Source organism: Wyeomyia smithii, chromosome 3 (assembly GCF_029784165.1).
Source record: "Wyeomyia smithii strain HCP4-BCI-WySm-NY-G18 chromosome 3, ASM2978416v1, whole genome shotgun sequence".
NCBI classification, from domain to species: Eukaryota; Metazoa; Arthropoda; class Insecta; order Diptera; family Culicidae; genus Wyeomyia; species Wyeomyia smithii.
In genome coordinates, this window is record NC_073696.1 from 116,866,921 (window position 1) to 116,894,661 (window position 27,741).

Consider the following 27,741-nt stretch of genomic DNA (forward strand, 5'->3'; position numbering starts at 1 on the left):
ATGAACCACGTAATTGGGATCATATTTTAATTTTATGTTAGGTTTCAAAAATGTTTCAGTAATAATTGCAATATGCACATTATTTACTGTTAAAAAATTAAAAAGCTCATTCTCATTGGCCTTCAATGAGCGAGCATTCCAATTTAATATTTTAATTGTTTTATTTAAAATCATTGCTGAATTTTAAATTAGAAACAATTTTAATAGTAAAATTTGTGCCTATTTGAATGGCTTCAAACATTGATTTTGCCTGCAACATGGCGTTCATAAGATCGAACATTGCCTGTTGCAAAAAAGAAAGTTTACCTGCCGTCATAGGCCCTAGGCAGTTGACATTAGAAAAAATATTATCGGCAGCAATATTAGCTGGAGTAATAGGTGTACAATTATTTTCTAGCGTGTTTTGCTTACCCATATTAACGGTCATTTTCGAACTACCAACACTAGGCGGTATAATGTTCGAACTACCTGTAACCTGTGCATAAGTTAAACGGGTATGCAAAGGAGTAGGTAAACTATGCGTCACTGGTACGCTTGGAGAATTTTGTTTTGAAGTTGGTTTTAATTGGGAAATTGAATTTTGTTTACCTTGCCTTGCCTTAACAATTGCTAAACGGACTGGGCATTGATAAAAATTTGACATATGGTTGCCGTTACAATTCGCACAGCGAAAATTTTTACTCTCTTTCACAGGACATGTGTCCTTTTTGTGAGAAGAGTCTCCACAATTAAGACATTTCTGGTCCATGTTACAGAATTTGGAACCATGGCCATAACGTTGGCAAGTACGGCATTGGGTGATATGCTTTTCACCTCCGCCATACTTCCTATAAATTTCCCACTTTACACGCACATTATACAAAGCATGTGCTTTTTCAAAAAATTTTAAGTTGTTAACCTCATTGCGGTTAAAATGAATTAAATAATTAACAAGGGAAATTCCAGTTCTCTGACTGTTTTCGCCTCGTGATTTCTGTTTCATTAGAATTACTTGGGTAGGGGCTATGCCAAGTAATTCTGTTAAAGTAAGTTTGATCTCATCAACGGTTTGATAGTTGGTGAGACCTTTCAAGACAACCTTGAACGGCTTGGCGTTCTTGGTGTCATATGTAAAAAATTTGTACATCTTGTCAGTTAAATACTGAACAAGACGATCACGACCCTTTACTGAGTCGGCTAATAAGCGACATTCACCTCTACGGCCAATTTGATAGGTAACTTTAACGTCAGAAACAAACGTTGAAAGTTCCTTTTTGAATATATTAAATTCAGAAGAAATAGTTACCACAATAGGTGAAACTTTCTCCTTTTTTAAAGATTTTATGCCACTAAAGCTCAATATCTCCATTGCACAGTGTTTTATTTTGCCGTTTGTGCGTATAATTTCCTCAATAGTGAGTCAAATGTTGATTATAGCCATGAGGTATTTTCGGAGAAGTTTCAAGATATTCAAAAATGCATCTTTTAATGTAGAAAAAAGGTAAATCAATCCACCAATAAGTGAGATAAAAATTTACTTTTTAATCAGAATAAGATAGACGCAAGGTGTTTTCGAAAAAGTTTTAGGTTATCTTAAAACAAGAAACTTTACCGAAGACATCATGTTTCTATCTCTTACATGTTACGCGCAACATTGAGTTTTCTATTAGAAGGCACGAAAAATCGTAATGTTCGTTCTAACTTTTCTCGCAGATTTTTCCAAATTTTGAAACCTTCTACTAAGTTATCAGCTATCTAAAAATGCATTTGTTTTCTTAACATTGTTATTTTTTATCTCCCAAAATAAAACAGTTATTTAACATAATTGTTAAAATGCATAGTTTTCCATCACATAGAAAAATGCCAATATCTCAGCTTCCCGATAAGATATCAAGTATCTTTTTTCATGGTAAATCCCGCTTTGCAATAAAAATTTCAGTTCTTGCTCAAAAGTTTTTTTTATTTGTGTTTTGAAGGGTTTTATCTAAAAATTATTAGATAAATTATTTTTTTTGTGATGTTTATTGGGCTCTGGTAGTCAAAAAACTGAATACAATGCTGAACCAAACCAGGCAGAATATTCAGAAACAACCCCACAAATATAAAAAAATGTAGGAATCGAACAGAATTGAAAATAGTGCAAAAAAGTGGATTTATAGCTTAAAAAAGTCATTTTTTCATAAATCACGTTTGGGCAACCTGAAAACAATTTTTTAGAAAGTCGAAATGTTCTACGAAAATGCTATAAATAACATTATCTTTCAATTTAGGGGTGAGCACCTCGACCTTTCCAACATCGATTTTTTTTGGGACACCCTAATAGACATCTATTTGCAAAGCAACTTCAAACTAGGAATCATTCTAATCTGTATTGCTTAAGGAAAGTCGCAGTGACAGAATCGGTTAGTATCGAGTTTCCACGACATGTTTTGACTATTTATTCTCACTTGATGAAGTAACTGTGGAATCCACCCTTGAATTTTTATTATACATATGGTACCATCTCAGTAAATTAATTAACTGTTTGGAGCATCTGAACGCGCTGCACAAAGAGATCATGAGTCATTTGATACACTTATTTGCTCACCTCCTTCTTCTAGTGCAAGGTCATTTGTATCAGATGTAAGTTATGTTTTCGATTCAGCTTCATTCAGCGATTCAGCTCACATTAGATTGTTTTAGGCCACCCAGCAAAAAAGTAGATACCTCAATATGATGCAGTTTTCCTTCTATGAATTCATCAAATTCCAACTCATCGCAAAAACCTACATACACTGTTACCTCTGCAGTTACCAACGTAAATACGCATGAGTTTGTCGCGCACGGCACATCCGCTCTGTAAGGGTGCGCGTACGCTGTTACCGTCGCTACTAAACGAACAGACTCGTAGTCACAAACAGCAGGAGAGAATGTTTCTGCGTTAAAGAGCCAGTGGCGTCGTTCACACCCACGTCCGGCTCGATCGGTTGTATGGGACAACTTTCAACGTGATAGTCTATTCGCTGTAGAATTTTACACTGTGTGTGCCCCCCTCTTGATCGGACATCTCTGGTATTTTAAGCAAATTCGAACATTCTTTAAATAAACGAGAGACAAATCGTCATTTAGCGAGAAAAACGATCGCCAGTATCTCGACTCCACTCCGACACGACACTGCTGTGTATTGTAAGCAAGAAACGCACGAAAAATTTACATAATATTCTAACTGTAAGAGTTAGTTTTTGTTTGTTTCATTAACACAGTGGCGAAAATAAATTAAAAGAAAGTGCGAAAGTGTCTCAAATTTTAAGACAAATATTGAAAAAAAATCTTCTAACTCAGAGCAGGTAACACCCTAATGGTCAATGAGAAGTGATAATACATACACGTAGCGCAATTTAAAGTTTGTGATTATGAAGAAAATTTGTAACCAAAGCTATGAGTCGATTTTTAAGGAAGTATGGCATGTGGGTAGTTGCACTGCCTGCCGTGTGTTTGTAAGTTAAATTTCGCGTGAATGCGATCGTGCTTTGGCTAAACCCCCAACAATCTCTAGCTCTCAGTAGCGACATCGCAAATTTATCTGAATTGCTCCAAGTTCACAATCACTCATGCAAAAAAGCGGAAACATGGTAAAAGCCGGCCGTGGTAATAAAAGTCATGTTTTTGAGTTTTCCGCTCAGCGGAAGCAGTGTTATGCCAGAAATTTTCGCCAGTATCTTTGGTGTGTAAAAAAAAGTAGTTAAGCTCGTGGTGTGCGTTAGCTCTAATATTAAATTTGTGTTTACACGCGGCACTAGCAGTGCGGAGCCAAGAACGGTGGTATTCCTGATTTAAACATCTGTGCGACGTGAGGCGAATTTCATATTATTGTGATCGATTCTGATCGCGAAGAAAACCTGCGAGGAAGGTGATTGAAAAAGAATAGTAGCTACACTGCATGACTCACCGGCACGAGTAATTCACAGAGGAGCAGAGCCGTATACTAGATTGCACTTGGCAAAGTATTATTCTGAGCCAACGCAATCGAGCGAAGCGAGAATTATGTGAAGTGAGATCAAATTGCATACTGATGTGATGATTACCGGGGCGTCATTCCAATTTTTGAAACCACAAAGAATGGAACAATTAGTTTTTCGTACTGACATTGCAACAAAGAGGACTGTTTCCATCGATGGCGTTTTTGTCTATACGTGATTTTTACCCAACAAGGAAAAGCTATAATTTCAGGAAAAGTGGAAAAAGTTACGTCAATTCATTTCGAAATTGAATCATCACCGCCTTAGTGAGTGTTTCTCTACATTGGTCCAATGACATAAGTGTTTAAATTAGAATGTGAAAACATACAGTGACTACTGCTTTAAACCTTCATTGTATGCAGACGTAAACGTTCTCAAACGTGCCTGACTGAAAGTCGACAAGTGTTTGAATGAAAATTCACACTTTTTCGGCAAAAGTCAACATAAACAAGGCCGACCCACAAAATTTCAAAACATTGATAGTTGTTCAACAAACATAAATTATCTTAAAATTTTAATGACTTGTGATATTGAGAATATTTTCTTGAGATTTCGTGTTGGACTATAACCGGAGTTGCAGAAATTTACAGCGCGTACACATACACCATAAAAATCTAATGCACGATGGAATTTAAAGTTTATTATCCCAAAAACGTATTTTGCGAAAAGAGGTGAACACAATAACTTTCTATCGATTAATCTAACGAATGAAGCAATTTTAGCTCAAAATACTGAAAAATGTCCTTTTTTTTGTTTCAACTATCTACCAATTTTGCCGATATGCCTTACTTTTTTCGTCAGGTAGGACTTTTCAATTTTAGATGTGAGACTTTTCTAAATAACTTGAAATTAAATCCGAGATTTGCTTATTACACCTGAAATCTGCATCTAAAATGGCATCAAAAGTTGAGCAGTAGCACAAGCAATATGTCAACAGGTCTCTAGTGACAAATGTAAACAAACCCAAGTTTGTACCTTACAATACAGGGTGTGTGAGATATTTCTGGAGTAAATATTCATCCTACTGAAATTATTTTCAAAAAGCAATTGTTTAATGAACCTTTGTTAAATCGTTTTCTTTCAAACAATTGTTTTATCAATCAATGATTGTATTCAAAAAAGTTGTCTGTTTTCTTGACGACTGCAGTTATTCGCTTCTAAAAACTGCTAAAAGATTTTCAAAAATGTCAAGGTCTAATAAAAAGATTTCAGATTCCCCCCCCCCCCCCCCTATATAACAATAAGTAACGCTCCACATGACTCCCCGCTCTAAAATTACGTAACGCTGAACAACCTGACCCCCCTTCAAATTTTTAAATCTGAGCAAACATTTCCGTTACTTAACTGTCTGAACTGCCCCCCCCTCCCCCTATGTAACAATAAGTAACGCTGACTCAAACCCCCCCCCCTTATGCGTTACGTAATTTGTGTACGACACCTAAGGTAATCACCTGCGAGATTTTGAACCTCAGTAAAGCGATTGTTGAGTGAGGAGCTCTACTGATATCCCATTCAACGACCCCGCACAGAAAATAGTCCAGTGGATTAAGGACAGGATGGCTAGGCACCCAATCTACCTCAGCTTAGCGTGACTGATTGCACATATCAATGGTTGCTAATCCATGATTGATCAGAATCAGTAAAATGACGCAGATATGACCGACCATTCTCATTGTACAGGTTTTAGTGACTCAATATGACTTGAAAGATCAATAACGGTGGCCAAGTCCTTGAAATCAGACAGTATGAGGAAAGAGATTGTTAGCGTGACTATTGCTGTTTGTAGACCGTGTTAACCTTTACATCTGCACAAAGATCACAGGTAGGACATTTTTGTTAGTAGATAAATGTACGTAGGATCAAATTTTACCTTGATAAGTGATGCGATCATATGGTCGGCGTGCGACCAGACCGAACCAAGCGCCAAAAATATTGTTTTGAGTAATCGGCGATCAAAGTTTAACCACCCCGTATGTTTCCTGAAAGCTGCTGTAGAGAAATTATGTTATAATACCATTATAAACTGTTCAAATCATTCTTTTTTTTCATGAAAGATAGATTATCAATTTTACCAGCCACTGGTGTTAAAAACTCAATTTTTGAGAAAATGGCGCTTGGCTCGGTCTGGTCGCACGCCGACCATATATTTGATTTATACCCATCTTTATTTGGCTGTTTTCGGTTTTTTTCCTGTTCAGCCGGCTAACTGGAGATGCATAATTAGCTTATTTATATTTGATACCGGCTTAGACCAACAAACAATAAGAATGCTGTTGGGGCCGTGCACAAGTGTAGAGTAGTGAGGGGCAAAAGTACGCACGGGACAAAATACGCATTGGTCTATTCGAAATATACGAGCAATATAAACTGGCAACATTGTATGAATTTGCAGCATTATATCGTCTGTTAATCACACTTGTAAACACATAACATTCCGTGTAGATGGTGCGAAGTTATGAGTGATAGTCTATTCGCTGTAGAATTTTACACTGTGTGTGCCCCCCTCTTGATCGGACATCTCTGGTATTTTAAGCAAATTCGAACATTCTTTAAATAAACGAGAGACAAATCGTCATTCAGCGAGAAAAACGATCGCCAGTATCTCGACTCCACTCCGACACGACACTGCTGTGTATTGTAAGCAAGAAACGCACGAAAAATTTACATAATATTCTAACTGTAAGAGTTAGTTTTTGTTTGTTTCATTAACACAGTGGCGAAAATAAATTAAAAGAAAGTGCGAAAGTGTCTCAAATTTTAAGACAAATATTGAAAAAAAATCTTCTAACTCAGAGCAGGTAACACCCTAATGGTCAATGAGAAGTGATAATACATACACGTAGCGCAATTTAAAGTTTGTGATTATGAAGAAAATTTGTAACCAAAGCTATGAGTCGATTTTTAAGGAAGTATGGCATGTGGGTAGTTGCACTGCCTGCCGTGTGTTTGTAAGTTAAATTTCGCGTGAATGCGATCGTGCTTTGGCTAAACCCCCAACAATCTCTAGCTCTCAGTAGCGACATCGCAAATTTATCTAAATTGCTCCAAGTTCACAATCACTCATGCAAAAAAGCGGAAACATGGTAAAAGCCGGCCGTGGTAATAAAAGTCATGTTTTTGAGTTTTCCGCTCAGCGGAAGCAGTGTTATGCCAGAAATTTTCGCCAGTATCTTTGGTGTGTAAAAAAAAGTAGTTAAGCTCGTGGTGTGCGTTAGCTCTAATATTAAATTTGTGTTTACACGCGGCACTAGCAGTGCGGAGCCAAGAACGGTGGTATTCCTGATTTAAACATCTGTGCGACGTGAGGCGAATTTCATATTATTGTGATCGATTCTGATCGCGAAGAAAACCTGCGAGGAAGGTGATTGAAAAAGAATAGTAGCTACACTGCATGACTCACCGGCACGAGTAATTCACAGAGGAGCAGAGCCGTATACTAGATTGCACTTGGCAAAGTATTATTCTGAGCCAACGCAATCGAGCGAAGCGAGAATTATGTGAAGTGAGATCAAATTGCATACTGATGTGATGATTACCGGGGCGTCATTCCAATTTTTGAAACCACAAAGAATGGAACAATTAGTTTTTCGTACTGACATTGCAACAAAGAGGACTGTTTCCATCGATGGCGTTTTTGTCTATACGTGATTTTTACCCAACAAGGAAAAGCTATAATTTCAGGAAAAGTGGAAAAAGTTACGTCAATTCATTTCGAAATTGAATCATCACCGCCTTAGTGAGTGTTTCTCTACATTGGTCCAATGACATAAGTGTTTAAATTAGAATGTGAAAACATACAGTGACTACTGCTTTAAACCTTCATTGTATGCAGACGTAAACGTTCTCAAACGTGCCTGACTGAAAGTCGACAAGTGTTTGAATGAAAATTCACACTTTTTCGGCAAAAGTCAACATAAACAAGGCCGACCCACAAAATTTCAAAACATTGATAGTTGTTCAACAAACATAAATTATCTTAAAATTTTAATGACTTGTGATATTGAGAATATTTTCTTGAGATTTCGTGTTGGACTATAACCGGAGTTGCAGAAATTTACAGCGCGTACACATACACCATAAAAATCTAATGCACGATGGAATTTAAAGTTTATTATCCCAAAAACGTATTTTGCGAAAAGAGGTGAACACAATAACTTTCTATCGATTAATCTAACGAATGAAGCAATTTTAGCTCAAAATACTGAAAAATGTCCTTTTTTTTGTTTCAACTATCTACCAATTTTGCCGATATGCCTTACTTTTTTCGTCAGGTAGGACTTTTCAATTTTAGATGTGAGACTTTTCTAAATAACTTGAAATTAAATCCGAGATTTGCTTATTACACCTGAAATCTGCATCTAAAATGGCATCAAAAGTTGAGCAGTAGCACAAGCAATATGTCAACAGGTCTCTAGTGACAAATGTAAACAAACCCAAGTTTGTACCTTACAATACAGGGTGTGTGAGATATTTCTGGAGTAAATATTCATCCTACTGAAATTATTTTCAAAAAGCAATTGTTTAATGAACCTTTGTTAAATCGTTTTCTTTCAAACAATTGTTTTATCAATCAATGATTGTATTCAAAAAAGTTGTCTGTTTTCTTGACGACTGCAGTTATTCGCTTCTAAAAACTGCTAAAAGATTTTCAAAAATGTCAAGGTCTAATAAAAAGATTTCAGATTCCCCCCCCCCCCCCCCTATATAACAATAAGTAACGCTCCACATGACTCCCCGCTCTAAAATTACGTAACGCTGAACAACCTGACCCCCCTTCAAATTTTTAAATCTGAGCAAACATTTCCGTTACTTAACTGTCTGAACTGCCCCCCCCTCCCCCTATGTAACAATAAGTAACGCTGACTCAAACCCCCCCCCCCCCCCCTTATGCGTTACGTAATTTGTGTACGACACCTAAGGTAATCACCTGCGAGATTTTGAACCTCAGTAAAGCGATTGTTGAGTGAGGAGCTCTACTGATATCCCATTCAACGACCCCGCACAGAAAATAGTCCAGTGGATTAAGGACAGGATGGCTAGGCACCCAATCTACCTCAGCTTAGCGTGACTGATTGCACATATCAATGGTTGCTAATCCATGATTGATCAGAATCAGTAAAATGACGCAGATATGACCGACCATTCTCATTGTACAGGTTTTAGTGACTCAATATGACTTGAAAGATCAATAACGGTGGCCAAGTCCTTGAAATCAGACAGTATGAGGAAAGAGATTGTTAGCGTGACTATTGCTGTTTGTAGACCGTGTTAACCTTTACATCTGCACAAAGATCACAGGTAGGACATTTTTGTTAGTAGATAAATGTACGTAGGATCAAATTTTACCTTGATAAGTGATGCGATCATATGGTCGGCGTGCGACCAGACCGAACCAAGCGCCAAAAATATTGTTTTGAGTAATCGGCGATCAAAGTTTAACCACCCCGTATGTTTCCTGAAAGCTGCTGTAGAGAAATTATGTTATAATACCATTATAAACTGTTCAAATCATTCTTTTTTTTCATGAAAGATAGATTATCAATTTTTCCAGCCACTGGTGTTAAAAACTCAATTTTTGAGAAAATGGCGCTTGGCTCGGTCTGGTCGCACGCCGACCATATATTTGATTTATACCCATCTTTATTTGGCTGTTTTCGGTTTTTTTCCTGTTCAGCCGGCTAACTGGAGATGCATAATTAGCTTATTTATATTTGATACCGGCTTAGACCAACAAACAATAAGAATGCTGTTGGGGCCGTGCACAAGTGTAGAGTAGTGAGGGGCAAAAGTACGCACGGGACAAAATACGCATTGGTCTATTCGAAATATACGAGCAATATAAACTGGCAACATTGTATGAATTTGCAGCATTATATCGTCAGTTAATCACACTTGTAAACACATAACATTCCGTGTAGATGGTGCGAAGTTATGAGGAAAATTGTGTTTTGAGCTGTTGTGATCTAATTTTCTTAGGGTAACTACGAGTCACCTATTCGGGAACTACAGAAACTCAAAAACGAAAGAACCAGAAAATTCATGTATAATTGTGGTTTCTAGGGTGAATTTGTTTTGCCGAAAATATTTTGGTGTTAAGCAGGTATTAGACGAAGCAAACATTTGCTATTTTTGGTACGAATTTTATTTGCGCAAAATTAAATCCGTACCAAAAATAGCAAATATTTGCTTCGTGTAATACCCGCTTGAGTCATGAAAATCCAACCAGCTGCAAAAGTTATTGTGGGATGAAAGTACGCATAAACCGCGGGGCAAAAGTACGCATTAAGTTTCTGTAACCGTGAGGAAATACCTATGTATTTAAAAAAGATATTTTTGTACAGAAATTACCTGAGAACAACTAGTGATACAAAGAATGGTAAAACAAATTGATTCTTCAAATGTATTTTTCTTATTCCCGTAAATCCGGTTTCTGCGACTTTGTTCTGAAACTGAGAAATTTTATGGTTTTATTTTTTTTAACAGAATCTTACAATTATTCGTTCAAAGCTCATAAAATTACTACCACAGACCATTTTGATGGTTTTGGTGATATGCCTTCAACATGTTTTAAGTATTCAAAATAGATTGCCCTGGGACCTCTAGTGGCCATACAATCAAAGAAAAAACAAGGTCTAATACCATCCAATATAGGTGTTTTCGCAATCGGGATGATGTCCAAAGATCGGAAAATGGCCCAGACGCCGTTTTAAATTCCAAGTACTCGTTTTGAAATACAGGTATACGACCATTTTTGGTTGTTTTTCTAGAAACCGGAAGTCGCCATCTTGAATTTAAAAATAGCGTCTGGAGCTGACTTTCGGTCTCAGCATCAATTCGATACCGAAAATACCCATATTGGGTGGTATTCACGAATGATTCGCTTAAAAATTACTGGTGATTGCTCTGCCGGGACTGACGAAACTTTGGGCTTGGCCGTAACGACCCTATAGGCGTCACCCCATGGGTTCGTATTGGCATTTTCGCAAAGTCTTTCGAAACAGGCTAAGTCTATATCGCGCTCTTAAGCGTTACCTTAGCGGATTTGAATGCTGCCTGGTGCTCCGATCTTTGCGCATCGGTGCGCGCTTTGCATATTTCGCTACGCGCGAAGGCACGCTCTGCGGAGTTCGGAGTTGCGAAGTTGGTCCGCACTCAGGGGGGCCTTCCCCCTTCGAAATCCTACCTAATTACTTCAACAAATACACCGGCAACATAGTGCGATGTCTTCCAGCCCCGAGTGGTTGTAGTATAGGCCCTACTCGTCGCTAGCCGCCTCGTGTCCACGCTATAGCTGACCGACTGGTGATCGCTATTAGTGTGGCCGTTGTCTACCCTCCAGTTCCTGATCAGTTCGGAGCTGCCGAACGTCACGTCGATGATCGCGTCGTAGGTACTTTTAGCACCGACATTTGCAAGATCTAAGTTGAGCTCCACCAAAGCTTTCAAGCTCTGGTTAACACAGCGACTTTCCCACTCAATAGCCCAAGCGTTGAAGTCGCCTGCCACCACCAACGACTTTAGGCCCGGACGTTCACCCGATCGACCATCTAAGCGAACCTTTCTGTAGACCAACGCGGCAGAGCATAGCAACTGCAGTAGAATACCTCATCCACTTTGGCAACCATGTAGCCCTCATTCGAGGTCGACACAATCTCCTGAACCGGGAACCCGCCTGTCGTCCATATGGCTGCCATCCCGGACTTATCCGCTACCTAGTTACCGTCTCCGGTAGGGATGCAGTAGGGGTCCGATACGATGGCAATATTCAACACGACTCAGTGACTGCTTGGTATAACAGTTTCTGAGCCGCGTAGCAGTGGTTCAGGTTTAATTGCGCCACCCTCACGCCTGTGGTTTAGTAGCCAGCTTGCTAGCCGGGCACTTGGGGCTTCCCGTGACTTGCCCATACTCAATGGCCTGCACCTCCTCAGCGTCGACATAAGCTGTACCTGTCGGGTACTTTACAGAACCACTTATGTCTCCGCTCGAAGCACCTGAAGCAAACATCGGGCTGCTGGAGAATGCCCAAACAACCTTCAGCTTACGGTGGCAACCTGGGTCTCGGAGGGATCTATTCGGAGGCGAATTGCCTCTACAGCCACAGCACAGTGGGGCCGTTTTGAAAAAAGACGGTCAAAAGTCTTTTCTCACATTTCCTCACATTTGAGGGGTTTGATGTCTTCGGAAGAGTTGTTCAGAATACTGATTAGAATTATCTGACATTTTCATTCGATTAAGCACTTACATTATACAATTTCTGTCTTCTTACACTTACATTATACAATTTCTGTCTTCGATAAAGTTGTAGAGCTATCAATTTCATGAAACTTTGCCGAAGACATGAAATTCCTAGGTCTTATATCTGAACCGATATAATAGTTTTTCTCAAAAGGAACTAGTTTTTCCACTTAAATTATATCTTAACTACTTCTGATCAACTTGAGATGTTCAAGAAAGTTTTAGATGATAACAAAATACAAACTTCGAAAAAAAAAAGTTGATATTGTTAAACCAATTTCGAGATAAAGCGATTTCAAGGTAAAATTATGTCAATTTTTAAAATCAAAGTATTCAAAATTGTGAATGTTTGTGCAGCATTACTCAACGTCATTTGTTTTAGCATGTTTTGAGGTACAAATACACAAATTTTTCAGAATCGGGACTTATCGGGAACTTCGCATTTGGTCAGAGGCTCCGTCGAATCCCCATTTTGTCACAAGTTCTAGCTCTACATTATCCTGTGGCATATCAAGCGATAATATACGTTTGGCGGAATGATCCAATATCGATTGAAGTGAAGTTTCTTCCGATACTTCAGACACCGTGATATGATCTGAGAGACATTTTTCACGCGCTTTTACCAACCTCAATGGATCATAATAAATAAGAAAAAATAAAAACAAAATTGTGAACACGGTAAAAAATCTACTCCTATCGTCATGATTTGAGTAATGAAACCAGGATTTTTGGAATTCATGAAAATCATGAAAGCAAAGTTACACAGCATCAAAACAATCGGGTAGGTTCCTGAGTCATGATATCAAGAAATTTATTGATGGTGTACTTTTGTACTTCTCGATTCATATTCATGGTTTCATAGAGTCAAATTCACGGCCTCGAAAAGATATTTTTTCGTGAAATAAATAAGCAATAAACCTTTTATAAGATGAATATATCTGCGGAACTTTGCACTGCTTTGATGATTTACGAAGAAGCGTCCATTGGTCTCTGGAAAAGTCCCCGTCAATGAATAAAGCCAGTGCTTCATCTTCAGTTAATGATCGGTGTACTTGGGCATCATTATGTAATTTCCACGCCTGCCGAATTTTCTTGGCACGCGTAGGGGTTGTAGCAAAGCTTCGTTCAATAGTTTTGCGTGCTTTCATTTCCGTTGTGCAAGCCAGCTCCTCTCTTGTTCCTAAGCTTCTCAAGTCTTTAACTCTGCGTCTTATATTCTACTTGTTAAGCTCAGTAAGCAACCTTTTAGGTCGTCCTTTAGCTTTCACTTGTGCTAGATTTGAAAACACGGTTCCCTTCAGCCAATCTGCGTTTGAATCTATAAATCGGCTTAGGGTGCTGTTGGCCTTGATTCAAAAAGGATGAAAATGCAAAGTTCCCAAAAAGTCCCGATTCTGAAAAATATGTGTACTTGTACCTCAAAATATGCTAAAACAAATGACGTTGAGTAATACTTCACAAACATTCACAATTTTGAATAATTTGATTTTAAAAATTGACATAATTTTATCTTAAAATCGCTTTATCTCGGAGTTGATTCAACAAAATTAACTTCTTTTTTTTTTGGAAAGTTTATATTTTGTAATTATCCAAAACTTTCTAGAACATTTTGAGCTGATCAGAAGTAGTTAAGGTATAATTTAAGTGAAAAAAACTAGTTTTAAGGTAGTCTTTTGAAAAAAACAGTAATACTGGTTCAGATATAAGACCTAGGAATTTCATGTCTTCGGCAAAGTTTTATGAAATTGATAGATCTACAACTTTGCCGAAGACATAAATTGAATATCTCGTAAAACAAAAAAGTTAATTTTTCTAAATGTTATACTAACTTAATAAGCAATTCAATGAAAATTTCAGATAATTCTAATCAGTATTCTGAACAACTCTTTCGAAGACAACAAACCCCTAAAATGTGAGGAAATGTGAGAAAAGACTTTTGACCGTCTGTTTTCAAAACGGCCCCACTGTGCACCGTGACTTTTTCTTTGTGAGCTCAACATTCTCCTTTGCGGACCAGTCGGTGAGCTTGTCTCAATTGACCTCCTTTTGATGCTTCATTTTCCAAAAACGCTAACTTTTTCGTGCTGTGTAATGTTAGCTAAAACCTATAAAATCCCTCCAAGTTTTAGAAGTGGAAGCTTCAAGTATCTGCTATGATATATTGATTATATTCTTATGCCCCATTTTTGCAGCTTAACAAGCTATAATTGCAGCTCATGAATTGCTGTGAATGTTCATGAATAGGGTCGGAAGTAAAAACGGCAGTAGCTTTAAGTTTATACACGTACAAAATTTAAACGCATTACCCTATGTTAATTTCAAAATCATTCTAAAAAAAACGATTAGTCTAAGCTAGACTGAACAGAAAACATTCCTCGTTATCGCTCTCCTTAACAGTCTCTTTAACGAGATCAATAGAGAGTTAGTCGCAATTAAACGTTCTAAGATAAAATACATACATTTTGCAATTATCAAATCTCACTTTTCGTGTATCGTGTTCAGTCATACTGAACAATAAATTGAATTTCGGAAAGACCAACTCGTGGTCTAACAAACATTGTTTTTTCGAATAACGGACGCTCGGACGAATCAGCACAAATACCGGAACAACAACTTTGAGCGCTTTGAGGCACTCCCGAATCATATCCAGTGTGACTGAAATTTTATTTTATTTTTTTTTTCTAATTGAAAAATTTGGAGTGTAGTAACAAAAATGGCTGGTTCTACAATTTTCCTAGTTTTGGAACATTTATTTAAGCCAATATTTTAGCAAAAGTAGCTGCCGGATTCTTTTCCTACTTAGTCTGTTCATGCGTGATGTGACGAGGACCCGTCCCGAAGAAAATTTGTTTGCGAGTGGAACACTCGATACAGAAACACACAGGACGTCTCTTGCCATTAACGACAGGTTCGGAAATCTTTAAGAATTGTCCTGAATGATGAAAAGAAAATAAACAACACCACAAATGAAACAAAAATTATGTATATTGTAACTCACTTTCCACCAATTTAGCCGATGGCATTCAATTAACAGGGTGGCCAGGAGATTTCCAATTTCAAATTCCCGATTTTTTTCCCGGTTATAAATTGATCCTTTTCCCGGTTTTAAAACGCATTAATATATAAGTTCAAACACGTTTATTTATTGACAAAATAATTTTGTGAGAGAATCTTGTTTTTAACATCATTATTTCATTTCAAAACTTGAAAAAGGGTTAAGGGTCGGCCAACATGTATTTGCTGTTGATTTTTCGACTTTTCATGGCTGAGATTTTCATTATTTTACTCAGCTAAAATCAGGATATAATTTAGAATCAATTTGTGCTTCATGTTTCAGAATATTTTCACATAAATTTTTAATTTTTTTGAACCGTTTTTTGGAACAATTTTCTGTCATTTTAGACTTACGTAAATAATTACTGGTTTAATTAAACCGTTTAACTAAAGCAATATTTGTAACTTTCTGCACTCTCTGGTTGAGAGTTTCTGCGTTTTGTGGAACTGGTTTCTGCTTTTTCAAACCTTTAATATATATTTTTACAAATTTGGAATTTGATTCAAAGTTGTTTTGGCTGCTGTTGAGCTTCGGAAACGACAAATCTTTGAAATCTTTTTCTATCATTTCAAGCCTTGTGAAATTTCATTAATTGTTTTTAAGCTTTGTTACGAATTCTGGCCTTATTCAAAGTGCTTATTTAAAAATAACATAAAAAAATTAATTTTTCACTAATTCCATATTGAATTTCAAATATGATTGTGGATTTTTTTTAATTCAATTTGGAATCTTTTCTAGAGTTTCTTCTTCTGATTTCTCGTCAGTCTATAATTTAGCAATTTTTTTTAGCTCAATTCCCACATCTGAGTTCATTTTCTCTTTCAAAACCTAATTTTAAATTAAATTGACTTTAAATTTTTTTTATTATTTTTTTCTTGTTTCCTGATAACTTGTTCATATAGTCATTTTTAGTTGATGAGAGGAAACACTCTAGTTATTTTTTTGACCCCGAATCGAGATAGTTTTCGCCTTGCCTGAATCTGCAATGATAGCCGTTTCTGGCAATTTTAAATTTGTTTACGAATAAATATAAATATAAAGAATAAATTTTTGCATGAATCCGCGTTCTAAATTTCAGAATCTTCAACAAAAATCAATTTGAAATTCTAAATTTAAATCAATTTTATTTTATTGCTTCTTAGAAACAATTTTTGCCTTTTTGAGCTAAATAAGAAGACTGATTTGTGTTTTCTGATTTCGCGTTCTAGATTTCAGAATTTTCAACAAAAATCTATTTTAAAAAATTGAATTTGTTACTTTTGTAATATCATTGAATTCTTTTCATATTTATGGTGCATTTCTGGCTTTGAATTGAAATCTGATTGCTGACTTTTATCGAGAAACTTTTGAACATATCTTTTATCTTTTTCTAGTCTCTGTAAACGTTTCATGGCAATTGTGAGCTGAATTATGAACATTTATTTGAATTATGAACTGAATTATGAAATTTCCGTTTTCTTAAGGATCTCTTGAGGCTCAGTTATTGTCTTGACAATATAGAAAGGACTAATTTGATACCATTGTTATCCTAACGTGGTATTGTTCCAGGTTTCTTTAGGGGAATAATTTCCGCAATGGCCCTTATAGTTTTGCCTTTTTTTATTTGAAAAATATGTCTTTCTGATTTAAGAGGAGTATGCAAGCAATTTGAGAAAAAAACAAAGACAGGCTCTGCATTTTAAGCCTCTAGAATACTATTTAATAAATTTTGAACTGAATTTTAAATTATTTTCGTTGCATCTGGTTTTTGAAACGCAAATTCTTTAAAATCAATTTCTTAAATTTCTGGCCTCAAGACATTTTCTCATGCGGATTTAAGCTCAACCGATCACCGGTGGAAAAAAATCAGTTTTTACTTCAAACAATGAACTTTAAACTCTTATTACTAATCAACTATATGCATAATTAACATAAACTGTTTTCCAGTGCGTCTTGAACTGTCCTACAGATCAGACGTTTTTTCGGTTGCTTGTGGACTGGTCTTTGACTGCCTATAGCTTCAAAGTTTGTGTTTTGTCAGTGTGTCTTTTAAAGACTACCTGAAAGTTATTTCCCATCAGTCTTTCTCAAGACTACCTACTTTTGAATTTAACATTTGTTTTAACTTTTTTCGTATCACCTGAAATGGCTGGACGGAAAAAGAAACCTCGCATCGCTGCGGGGAGGAAAAGAGAGGCATCTCTTTCTGACACTTCGAGTGTCTGTAGTGACAATCCTTTTGATATTTTGCTTGAGCATGAAGCTGGTGAAATGGAAGTTACCAATAATGAAACTATACAAAATATAAAATCTTTAAAAAAGGAGAAAGTTCCACCTATTGTGGTAACTATTTCTTCTGAATTTAATATATTCAAAAAGGAACTTTCAACGTTTGTTTCTGACGTTAAAGTTACCTATCAAATTGGCCGTAGAGGTGAATGTCGCTTATTAGCCGACTCAGTAAAGGGTCGTGATCGTCTTGTTCAGTATTTAACTGACAAGATGTACAAATTTTTTACATATGACACCAAGAACGCCAAGCCGTTCAAGGTTGTCTTGAAAGGTCTCACCAACGATCAAACCGTTGATGAGATCAAACTTACTTTAACAGAATTACTTGGCATAGCCCCTACCCAAGTAATTCTAATGAAACAAAAATCACGAGGCGAAAACAGTCAGAGAACTGGAATTTCCCTTGTTAATTATTTAATTCATTTTAACCGCAATGAGGTTAACAACTTAAAATTTTTTGAAAAAGCACATGCTTTGTATAATGTGCGTGTAAAGTGGGAAATTTATAGGAAGTATGGCGGAGGTGAAAAGCATATCACCCAATGCCGTACTTGCCAACGTTATGGCCATGGTTCCAAATTCTGTAACATGGACCAAAAATGTCTTAATTGTGGAGACTCTTCTCACAAAAAGGACACATGTCCTGTGAAAGAGAATAAAAATTTTCGCTGTGCGAATTGTAACGGCAACCATATGTCAAATTTTTATCAATGCCCAGTCCATTTGGCAATTGTTAAGGCAAGGCAAGGTAAACAAAATTCAATTTCTCAATTAAAACCAACTTCAAAACAAAATTCTCCAAGCGTACCAGTGACGCATAGTTTACCTACTCCTTTGCATACCCGTTTAACTTATGCACAGGTTACAGGTAGTTCGAACATTATACCGCCTAGTGTTGGTAGCTCGAAAATGACCGTTAATATGGGTAAGCAAAACACGCTAGAAAATAATTGTACACCTATTACTCCAGCCAATATTGCTGCCGAAAATATTTTTTCTAATGTCAACTGCCTGGGGCCTATTACGGCAGGTAAACTTTCTTTTTTGCAACAGGCAATGTTCGATCTTATGAACGCCATGTTGCAGGCAAAATCAATGTTTGAAGCCATTCAAATAGGCACAAATTTTACTATTAAAATTGTTTCTAATTTAAAATTTAGCAATGATTTTAAATAAAACAATTAAAATATTGAATTGGAATGCTCGCTCATTGAAGGCCAATGAGAATGAGCTTTTTAATTTTTTAACAGTAAATAATGTGCATATTGCAATTATTACTGAAACATTTTTGAAACCTAACATAAAATTAAAATATGATCCCAATTACGTGGTTCATAGATATGATAGGATTCAGGGTTCCGGCGGTGGAGTTGCAATTGTTATTTATCGCCGAATCAAACATCGTGCTCTTCCCCATCTTGAGACGAAAGTTATTGAAACTTTGAGAATTGAAGTTCAAACTGAACTTGGGATTTTATTTATTGCCGCAGCATATTTACCATTTCAATGCACACGCGAGCTCAAAAATTATTTTAAAGGTGATTTACAAAAACTCACCAGAAATCGTTCGAAATTTTTCATAATCGGTGATTTTAACGCTAAACATCGTTCATGGAATAATTCTCAAAGTAATTCCAATGACAAAATTTTATTCAATGATTGTTCTTCAGGATACTATTCTATTTTGTCTCCGAATAGTCCTACATGCTTTTCTTCTGTAAGAAACCCTTCAACAATTGATTTGGTGCTAACAGATCAAAGTCATGTATGTAGTGATTTGATCACACATGCTGACTTTGATTCTGACCATCTTCCAATAACTTTTTCTTTATCACATGAATCAGTTTTAAACCCTATGAGCTCTGTTTTTAATTATAAAAAGGCTAATTGGGAAAGATACAAAACTCATATTGAGAGAAATTTCAATAATGAGCTTGATTTGCAAAACGAAGTGAATATTGATTCCGCTTTGGAAGCATTAAAATGTGCAATTGTTGATGCCAGGAATTATTCTGTTCCAAAGGCTCAAGTGAAATTTGATTCATCAATAATTGACGAAAATCTTCAACTTCTAATTCGTTTGAAAAATGTCCGCAGACGTCAATATCAACGTTCTCGTGACCCTGTTTTTAAAACTATTTATAAAGATTTACAGAAAGAGATTAAACATAGATTTACTCTTCTGAGAAATCAAAATTTTGAGACTAAAGTTGAAAAATTGAAACCATATTCAAAACCATTTTGGAAGCTGTCGAAGATTCTTAAGAAACCTTCAAAGCCTATTCCAGTTTTAAAAGATGGTGAACGTTTTCTTGTATCCAATGAACAAAAGGCTCAAAGACTTGCTCAGCAGTTTGAGAGTGTTCATAACTCAAATTTGAATTTTGTGAGTCCAATTGAAAATGAAGTCACACGTCAATTTGATTTAATTTCTTCCCAGAATTTTTTACCTGCAGAAATAATTGAAACTAACTTGAATGAGATTAAATCAATTATCAAAAATTTCAAAAATATGAAAGCACCTGGTGACGATGGAATCTTTAATATACTAATCAAACATCTCCCTGAGAGCACAATGGAATTTTTAGTGAAAATTTTCAATTGCTGCTTCAAAATTGCATATTTTCCCAAATTATGGAAAAATGCAAAAATTACTCCCATTTTAAAACCGGATAAGAACCCAGCTGAAGTTTCAAGTTATCGACCAATCAGTTCGCTTTCTTCAATAAGTAAACTGTTTGAGAGAATTATTCTTAACAGAATGATGTCACACATCAACGAAAATTCAATTTTTGCAAATGAACAGTTTGGATTTCGCCATGGGCATTCCACAACTCATCAATTGCTCAGAGTTACTAATATGATACGAGCTAACAAATCTGAAGGTTATTCCACTGGAGCTGCTCTTTTAGACTTAGAAAAAGCATTCGACAGTGTTTGGCATAAAGGTTTGATTGCGAAATTGCAAACTTTTAATTTTCCAATTTTCCTAATCAAAATTTTAAAAAATTATCTTACTGATCGAACTCTGCAGGTTGTCTATCAGAATTCAAAATCTGATAGATTTCCTGTCAGAGCAGGTGTACCTCAAGGTTCAGTCTTGGGTCCAGTCCTGTACAACATATTCACTTCAGATCTTCCTGATTTGCCTCCAGGATGCACAAAGTCATTTTTCTGCGATGACACAAGCATTTCCGTAAAAGGAAAAAGTCTTCGTGTCATATGCAGTCGATTGCAGAAAAGTTTAGATATTTTTTCTTCCTACTTGCAAAAGTGGAAAATCTCTCCCAATGCTTCTAAAACTCAAATGATAATTTCCTCAAGCCAAACAATAATCACGTTGTCAAGATGAATAGGGTTATTTTAAGTTGGTCCGACAAGGTTAAGACTTGGGACTAATTTATGATAAAAAACTTATTTTCAAAGAGCACATTGAGAGTATACAAGCCAAGTGCATCAAATATACGAGATGTTTATATCCTCTCATTAACAGGAATTCTAAACTTTGTTTAAAGAACAAACTTTTGATTTACAAACAAATTTTTAGACCAGCAATGCTTTATGCTGTACCAATCTGGTCAAGTTGCTGTTCAACAAGGAAGAAAACGCTCCAAAGGATTCAGAATAAAATTCTGAAAATGATTTTGAAGCGTCCTCCTTGGTTTGGTACACTCGAATTACATAGACTTACTGGTGTTGAACCATTAGAAGCTATGTCAAATAAAATTATTAACAATTTTCGACAAAAATCGTTGCAATCCTCAATTGCTACGATAAGCTCTCTTCATAGCCAATAAGTTAGCAATTAAGTTAGTTGTAAGTTTACTTCCCCTTTTCTGACAAGTAGGTTTAAATCCCTACGAATGATAAGTCCTAATTGCGAAAGCAAACAAATCCTAACAATTAAAATTACAAATTTCTAACAGTGTTGAGAAGTCACCATTTGTGATTGGACACACATACTCATTATTTACTAATATTTATCATAAATTCTTAAGCTACTAACAAATCCCCCCATAAAAAAAAAAAAAAACATAAACTGTTTGCATATTAAGCATCAATCTATTCTCTAACGATGCTGAATAATTTCCTCGTGTAAATTTTCAAGTATAATTGTTAAACTCAAATCAAAGTTTGAATGTCAGGTAATGCCATATGGCATCATACGCCGGGAATGGGTTAATTACGATTTTTTTATTTTTGCTTATTTTCTGATAGTCTATTTCTGCCATTATTATGTCAATCACCGACACCCGGGGAGGCGACTTCAACTAGAATCTTAACTAACGATCCGTTGATTAACGGACCGGTGCCAACGGCTTTACTTTCGCATGCGATAGAAGAACCCAGAGATTTTTCGCCTCAGGGAATCTCCGGTGGATTAAATCTAGATCAGTTTTGGTTGATTGTGAGTGGATAACGTCACCACACAACCATCGACACCTATGGCGTTGGGATTCGAACCCAGATCCAGCGTGGTTGGTGGAGGCATTACTTGTTTCAGGTTTAAAATATTTTTAATCATAGTTTAGTTTTTGCCTATTTCAAGTTAACATATAAAATTTTATTGGAATCATTCTTGACTTCTCTGGCCATTAAAATATTTTTTAGTAATTTGAAGTTTTCTACCTTCCCTGGGCTTTGTAGGTTTTTGTTGGCGATTTGTAATCCAAGATTAAAATCTTGTTTCTTTTTAAAGAATATTTTTACATCAATTGTGAAGAATTCGGTACATAACTTTGAAACAAACTCCGCCATAAATGACATTAGACGTTGATCCTGTAAAGTGGTGGTTGTTTTGATGTTTGATCGCCACTTACTGTTAAAGCCCTAATCAGTGCGAATGAGAAGGGAGACAAATTATAGAAAAACAATCGCAGCCAACTTTTAGTGTACAGAACAATTGCGGGGCTAGCGCTAGGATCCTATTGACTCTAACGGTCGTCTCTCTTAGCCGAGATTCTAACGTATGACGACTGGCTTGTTACTCCAACACCTTACCCCGAGACCAACTAAATGATTCCTTGAGCCTTCCAGTGTTTGTGAGATGGCAGAAAATGTATAGTGCGTTGAACTAATACAACAGATCCCAAGGATGTGTAAATGAAAAATAATGTTAAAAATGGACATGATGAATTTCCCGGTTTCCCCGGTTCAGTTTCGAATTCCCGGCTGTTTCCCGGTTTTCGAGGTTTTCCCGGTTCGCTGACCACCTTGAATTAAACACAAACTCAGAACAAGTTGTGCGAGTCTATCAGTTGTTCACTAGTTTCGAAGTGATAGCAGGAGCAAAATTGAAATAGCAAAAAAAAATGTAACAATCAATGTCTTTCTAATTCTATAAGAACCATGTAATCAATTGAAGCATATATTATAGGTTTAAAAGGCGAGCAAGGTAATATGGGTTGACTTTTAATAAAAACAGCAAAGTAAATCAAAAAGGATGAAAAACTTGCTGCGTTATATGACCTAAATTAAAAAATTTTTTTTTCACCGAAAATGTCCGGGGTCCGGAAAGCAATACCCGGTCCGTTCCGAAGTCCGGATGGCTTCGTTCCGGTCCGGTCCGGAAAAAAATTGGAAGGAAGGAAAAAAATTTGAAGGTTCCGGTCCGATCGGACTTCGGACCGGACTTTTACCGGACCCTACCCGGTCCGATGTCGAACACTACTCTTCAGTCGTCGTCTTTTTTCTCTTAATAGCGAACGCAAGCGTTCACTTTGACGTTCGATGTTCGCCTAATCAAGGCGGTACCTAAGCGGACTGCATACTTTTATCCTTGATTACGTACCAGTAGAATCTCGAAACCGGTCAAAACAATATATGCATAATAACCAAGAGTATGAAGATAATTCGAAAAGTAATTAAGATTTGACCGAGTTTCATGTCATAGTTTTACAACTGGTCAATTATGAGTGTTTTGAACAACCTAACACTTGTTCATGCCCTTGTGGTTTTCTTAACTTGTTGCGGTTTATGAGGAATTTTGACTGCGAGCTCCGTGCGAGAAGATGCTAAAAGCCAATATTCACACTGCAAATGCTCAATTATTGGAAACAGAATCCTGTATAGTATAGAATAACGTAGTTCTTTGTCAAAATATATCGCTATACATTTTTAAAAAGAAATATCTTGTTGCCTCCAATTTTCAATTCATAAGAATGTTGGACCGAAGTCACACAAAGTTAAGAAGTTGTCATAATTTAACAGATTTATTTAATTTTATAAAAAAGCTTTGGCCGATAACGATTATAGTTAAACATGCAAACAGAAAGAGATAAATGATTGAATGAAAACACAAGAAGCTAGACCTAGGATACTTCTGCGCTTTGTGATGTAAATTAACTCGATCAATCAATGTTCTTATCTATTGGCATATTATTTTTGCAGGAAAACGACCAATAGATAGAAACAAATGTACCAAAGTTTCACGGCAGTATAAGTAGCAGACGATTTTCTAACGTGTGATAATAATGACCGAACAAAACGATAAAAGAGCAATTAAAATGCAAGATATGTACATATCCCCAGGAATCTCAAGAGAACGGAGTTTCATAAGAACTTCCAATCAACAGGTAATGGATATGGTAATTATATTTGCTTTAAACTTCAAAATTCCAATACTAATCGATTTCTTTCTATTGAAATTTGCTGGTGCTTCTCTTATAACCGTAAAGGTGGAGGTATTTTCTGCATACAAACAATAGTTTGGGTTTCAAGCATCTTTAACTGAAAATTACTTTCCTGCATTCACAGAACGCCAACAAACGACGCAGTCTAGCGTTCAGCCAAAGCCAGGCAATGCAACACGCCCAACAGCAGCAACAGTTGCGTGGTAAGCCACCGCTGGAAATCTATCGTCCGCCAAGTAACACAAGATACCGACAGTAACCTTGATATAAATTGTAACCTTTACCCCCGTAGATGTTCGTCTGGATGGGCTTCCGAATCACAACAATAAACTAAATGTACATGCTCAGGAGTTCCAGATGAATAACATGACTGACAACCGCATACCACTGCAGAATTCCCGGTGAGTTAAATAAACCTCATAGTTGATCGTACAATTACTAATGTTCACTCGTTCTAGATCAATCAATATCTACAGTAATTCTCTGCAACAATCGAAGTCAAATCTTGGTATGCAATTGAATCTACATCCCCGGCCCCATCAGATGCAGCTGGGTAACATCGGCAGTCCGCACCGTGGACCAATAATGATGTCATCCCACCCAATGCAACACGTCGGAGTGCAGTTGCAATCCTCCCACATGCCGCTTGTTAATTCACCGTCTAGCGGTAACATTTTGCACGTAAGTAATTGAGTTAATTTGGTAGAAATTGCTCACAACATAATTTTTTACTGTTTACAGTCAGGACCACGAGTAAAGTTTGCCCCGGAACCAATACTCCACAGCGCGCACGCGAACAATAGCTTCCAATCCCAAAACGTCGTCCTCAACAACAGCAGCAACAATTCTCAGCCAGCAATGCTTCAAAGCAATCAAAACAATAGCTCGGTTAACAATGCGATGAACATTACACCTCTGCAGCGTTCCAAATCGCTTTCGTCGGCCGATACCCTGACACGTGGCCTGGCTGGTTTGGGACTTGCTGTTGGTCCCGAGGCAAACGATATTGGCCAGTTTCCACCGGAAATACAGATCATAGTCCAAAAAGCGGCGGAAGATCCCAATCAGCTGAACGCCCGCTGCCTGATGGAGCTGGCAACACAGTTGATGCACCGAGCAGTCGATGGGCGAAGGTAAGTTATTGTGATCAGTAGTTCTCTATCGAATGAGCAAACTTAGGGTAACGTCAGACAAAACACGAGACTTTGACTGCACGCAACATTTCCAATAAATTTTAGTCTATTGAATGTTTTTACTTGTGCAGATTTGCGTTACCCATCTCTCGGTTATGCATCACAATAATCGCAAAAGAAGCAAAAGAGACATTTTTAGAAGCCCTGCTGAACACTTGCCGTCAATGGTATCAAGAGCGTGACAAGGTATCGTAAAACGTATTTCAGAAAAAGTTCACGTATAGCAGTAACTTCATCTACACTTTATTTTAGGTGTTGGGGCCAGTAATAAACATTAAAAATCCAGCGCGGCCGCGCTTCACGGCCTTCATGGCTTTCCTGACGGAAATGTTCTGCCAGTTGAAACGTCGTCAATTGCAGCTTCGCACGGAATGCGATGGCGTTCCCCCACCGTTGGTGCTGTTAACCGTGCTGGGCAAATGCTGTGAGGATTGTGTCAAACCGCCCGTTCGATCGCTTTCCGAGGTAATGTATTGAAAAATTCAAATTTATTTTACGTTAGCGTACACCTACCTATTTCCCTTTAGATCGAATGTCTTTTCTTCGTTCTGACATGCATTGGAAGAGATCTGGAAATGCATCTACCACAACAGCTGGAAACGCTACTGGCCGCGGTTCGTGATGCATTCCTGAATTCTTCTGCCTCAGCTCCAGCAATACGCCGCACGCTGCTGCAGTTGATTGAACTACAGGCATCCCGATGGCAACTTCCGGGCAACACTGTGCTTTACTATTACCCATCATCGAAGTAAACTTCAGGGTAACCAACGCTGTCAACTAGCAAGAAACGTCACTAAGCTGTTTATTAAACCTAAATCACCGGATGATTTGATGGTCTGCCAGTCTGGTTGGATAAAGCACACGAAGTTTCCTGTCGTTACCTTTTTGTCTCGAGATTACCACAATCGTTATTACACTAACCCCGCAAAGATGTTGGAGAATGGAGAACTTTTTGTCGAACAAAATAAAAACGAACGAAACCCTCTGGAAGCGAAGAATACATTGTTACATAAAACGACACGATCAGACTACATTCCATCAAAACAAAACAAAAATGTTGACTAACCTTCCAAGGGCAGTAGCTAATAACGTTTATTTGTCGTTGCTAAACGGCATTTATTCTGATTATTAATTATACTTATTTTTCGAACCCTTGAAAATATGTAGTTATAAAATAAAGTCGTAATTTCTCAGAATTTGATACGAAACGATATGCATTATTTGCAAGTTTGATAAAAGCTCAGTTTTTTGATGGAAGTAATCTAGACTAAAAATGCATACACTGTATATCATCAAAAAAAGTAAACTAGTCATTTATTATTATTCTTTAGCGTAGAGTTTAAAGTGCGCTATCAAATATACATTTGTCATGATAACGGTACTCAACACTGACTGACTAACATCCTCGTTTTGCATCGCTTTCGTAGTTTATATAACGCACAAGACAAACGCACTCAATAAAAGCAACAATGGCAAAAAACGTGCTATAATCGATGCACCAGCTGCATTGAAAGGCAATGGGCCCGAACAGGGGTCTAGACTATATAACATTAACTTATTTAATTTATTTCATACGCATGGTTTGGCTAATCGGGTAAAAGCGGAACAATCTAAAGTCAGCAGTTAGCTTATGATTATGATTATGATGATGATGATAACAAATACCATGTGCTTCTAATGGCGCAAGGTATCTTGACAAAGTATGTAAAGGCTTTTGATTGATGGAAAGATGTGTTACATAATTGCATGGGAAGTATTCACAGCGCTGATTTTATGAAACGGTTATGCTCCAAAGAGGTAATTCAATTGTTGCAAGTTATATTGTTTCCGCTTTAAAACTATCACCTGAACACAATACAGACTAGCTTGTGTAGTTACATATGTGTCATAGAATTTTTTAATAAATTATCATTTGTTGGCATTGATGATGTTGTTTTACACCCGATGACTATCCTTTTTGGTCTCTGCAGGTTACGTCCGCAGAAAAAAAGTAGTGACATTGTGTTCGCTTAATCAAGAATTTTTGGCTTAAATTTTATTCAACCAGCATAGCAGAACTGAGCAAACTGCTACTGAGGAAAAAGGAATATTCTCAAGATATATTTTTAGCTTTGATTTTGGCTTAGTCTTCTGAATCAAATAATTAAGGAAAATATTTAAGGAATTTTCATGGATTTTACAATATACCATCTAATGACAATCAAATTTGTTTCTGTAAAAAGGTAAACGATATTTTTCGTTTTCCCTTCTGAAGCAAACACATACATACATTCAAATACCTTAATAACCTCTCGGTATGGAAAGCTGATTGTTGTTCAACACGTTAGAATGCAAATAAAGCTGACCATGAAATTACAATAATCACTTAGCAAACT

At 36.8% G+C, this 27,741-nt stretch overlaps 1 protein-coding gene and 1 long non-coding RNA gene across 15 annotated transcripts; both read left to right on the forward strand.

Moving 5' to 3' along the window:
* The first annotated feature begins 2,825 nt into the window (after nucleotides 1-2,825).
* Nucleotides 2,826-5,800, forward strand: LOC129730323 (uncharacterized). The gene is made up of 2 exons (XR_008728837.1): nucleotides 2,826-4,243; nucleotides 5,658-5,800. It is a non-coding gene; the product is annotated as an uncharacterized LOC129730323 (long non-coding RNA).
* Nucleotides 5,801-6,485: 685 nt separating this feature from the next.
* Nucleotides 6,486-27,291, forward strand: LOC129730324 (uncharacterized). 14 transcript variants are annotated; one of them, XM_055689586.1, is made up of 10 exons: nucleotides 6,548-6,775; nucleotides 9,134-9,275; nucleotides 23,932-24,128; nucleotides 24,298-24,409; nucleotides 24,466-24,574; nucleotides 24,632-24,854; nucleotides 24,915-25,306; nucleotides 25,438-25,552; nucleotides 25,619-25,831; nucleotides 25,894-27,291. In XM_055689586.1, exons 3-10 carry the CDS (start codon nucleotides 24,015-24,017, stop codon nucleotides 26,116-26,118), a joined length of 1,503 nt encoding a protein of 500 aa, XP_055545561.1. In that variant the 5' UTR covers nucleotides 6,548-6,775; nucleotides 9,134-9,275; nucleotides 23,932-24,014; the 3' UTR covers nucleotides 26,119-27,291. The 14 variants fall into 14 exon arrangements, with proteins under 14 accessions (XP_055545566.1, XP_055545561.1, XP_055545559.1 ...); XM_055689588.1 differs by lacking the exon at nucleotides 6,548-6,775 and adding an exon at nucleotides 6,807-6,925; XM_055689591.1 differs by lacking the exon at nucleotides 9,134-9,275 and having other exon boundaries at nucleotides 6,486-6,614.
* Nucleotides 27,292-27,741: the final 450 nt, after the last annotated feature.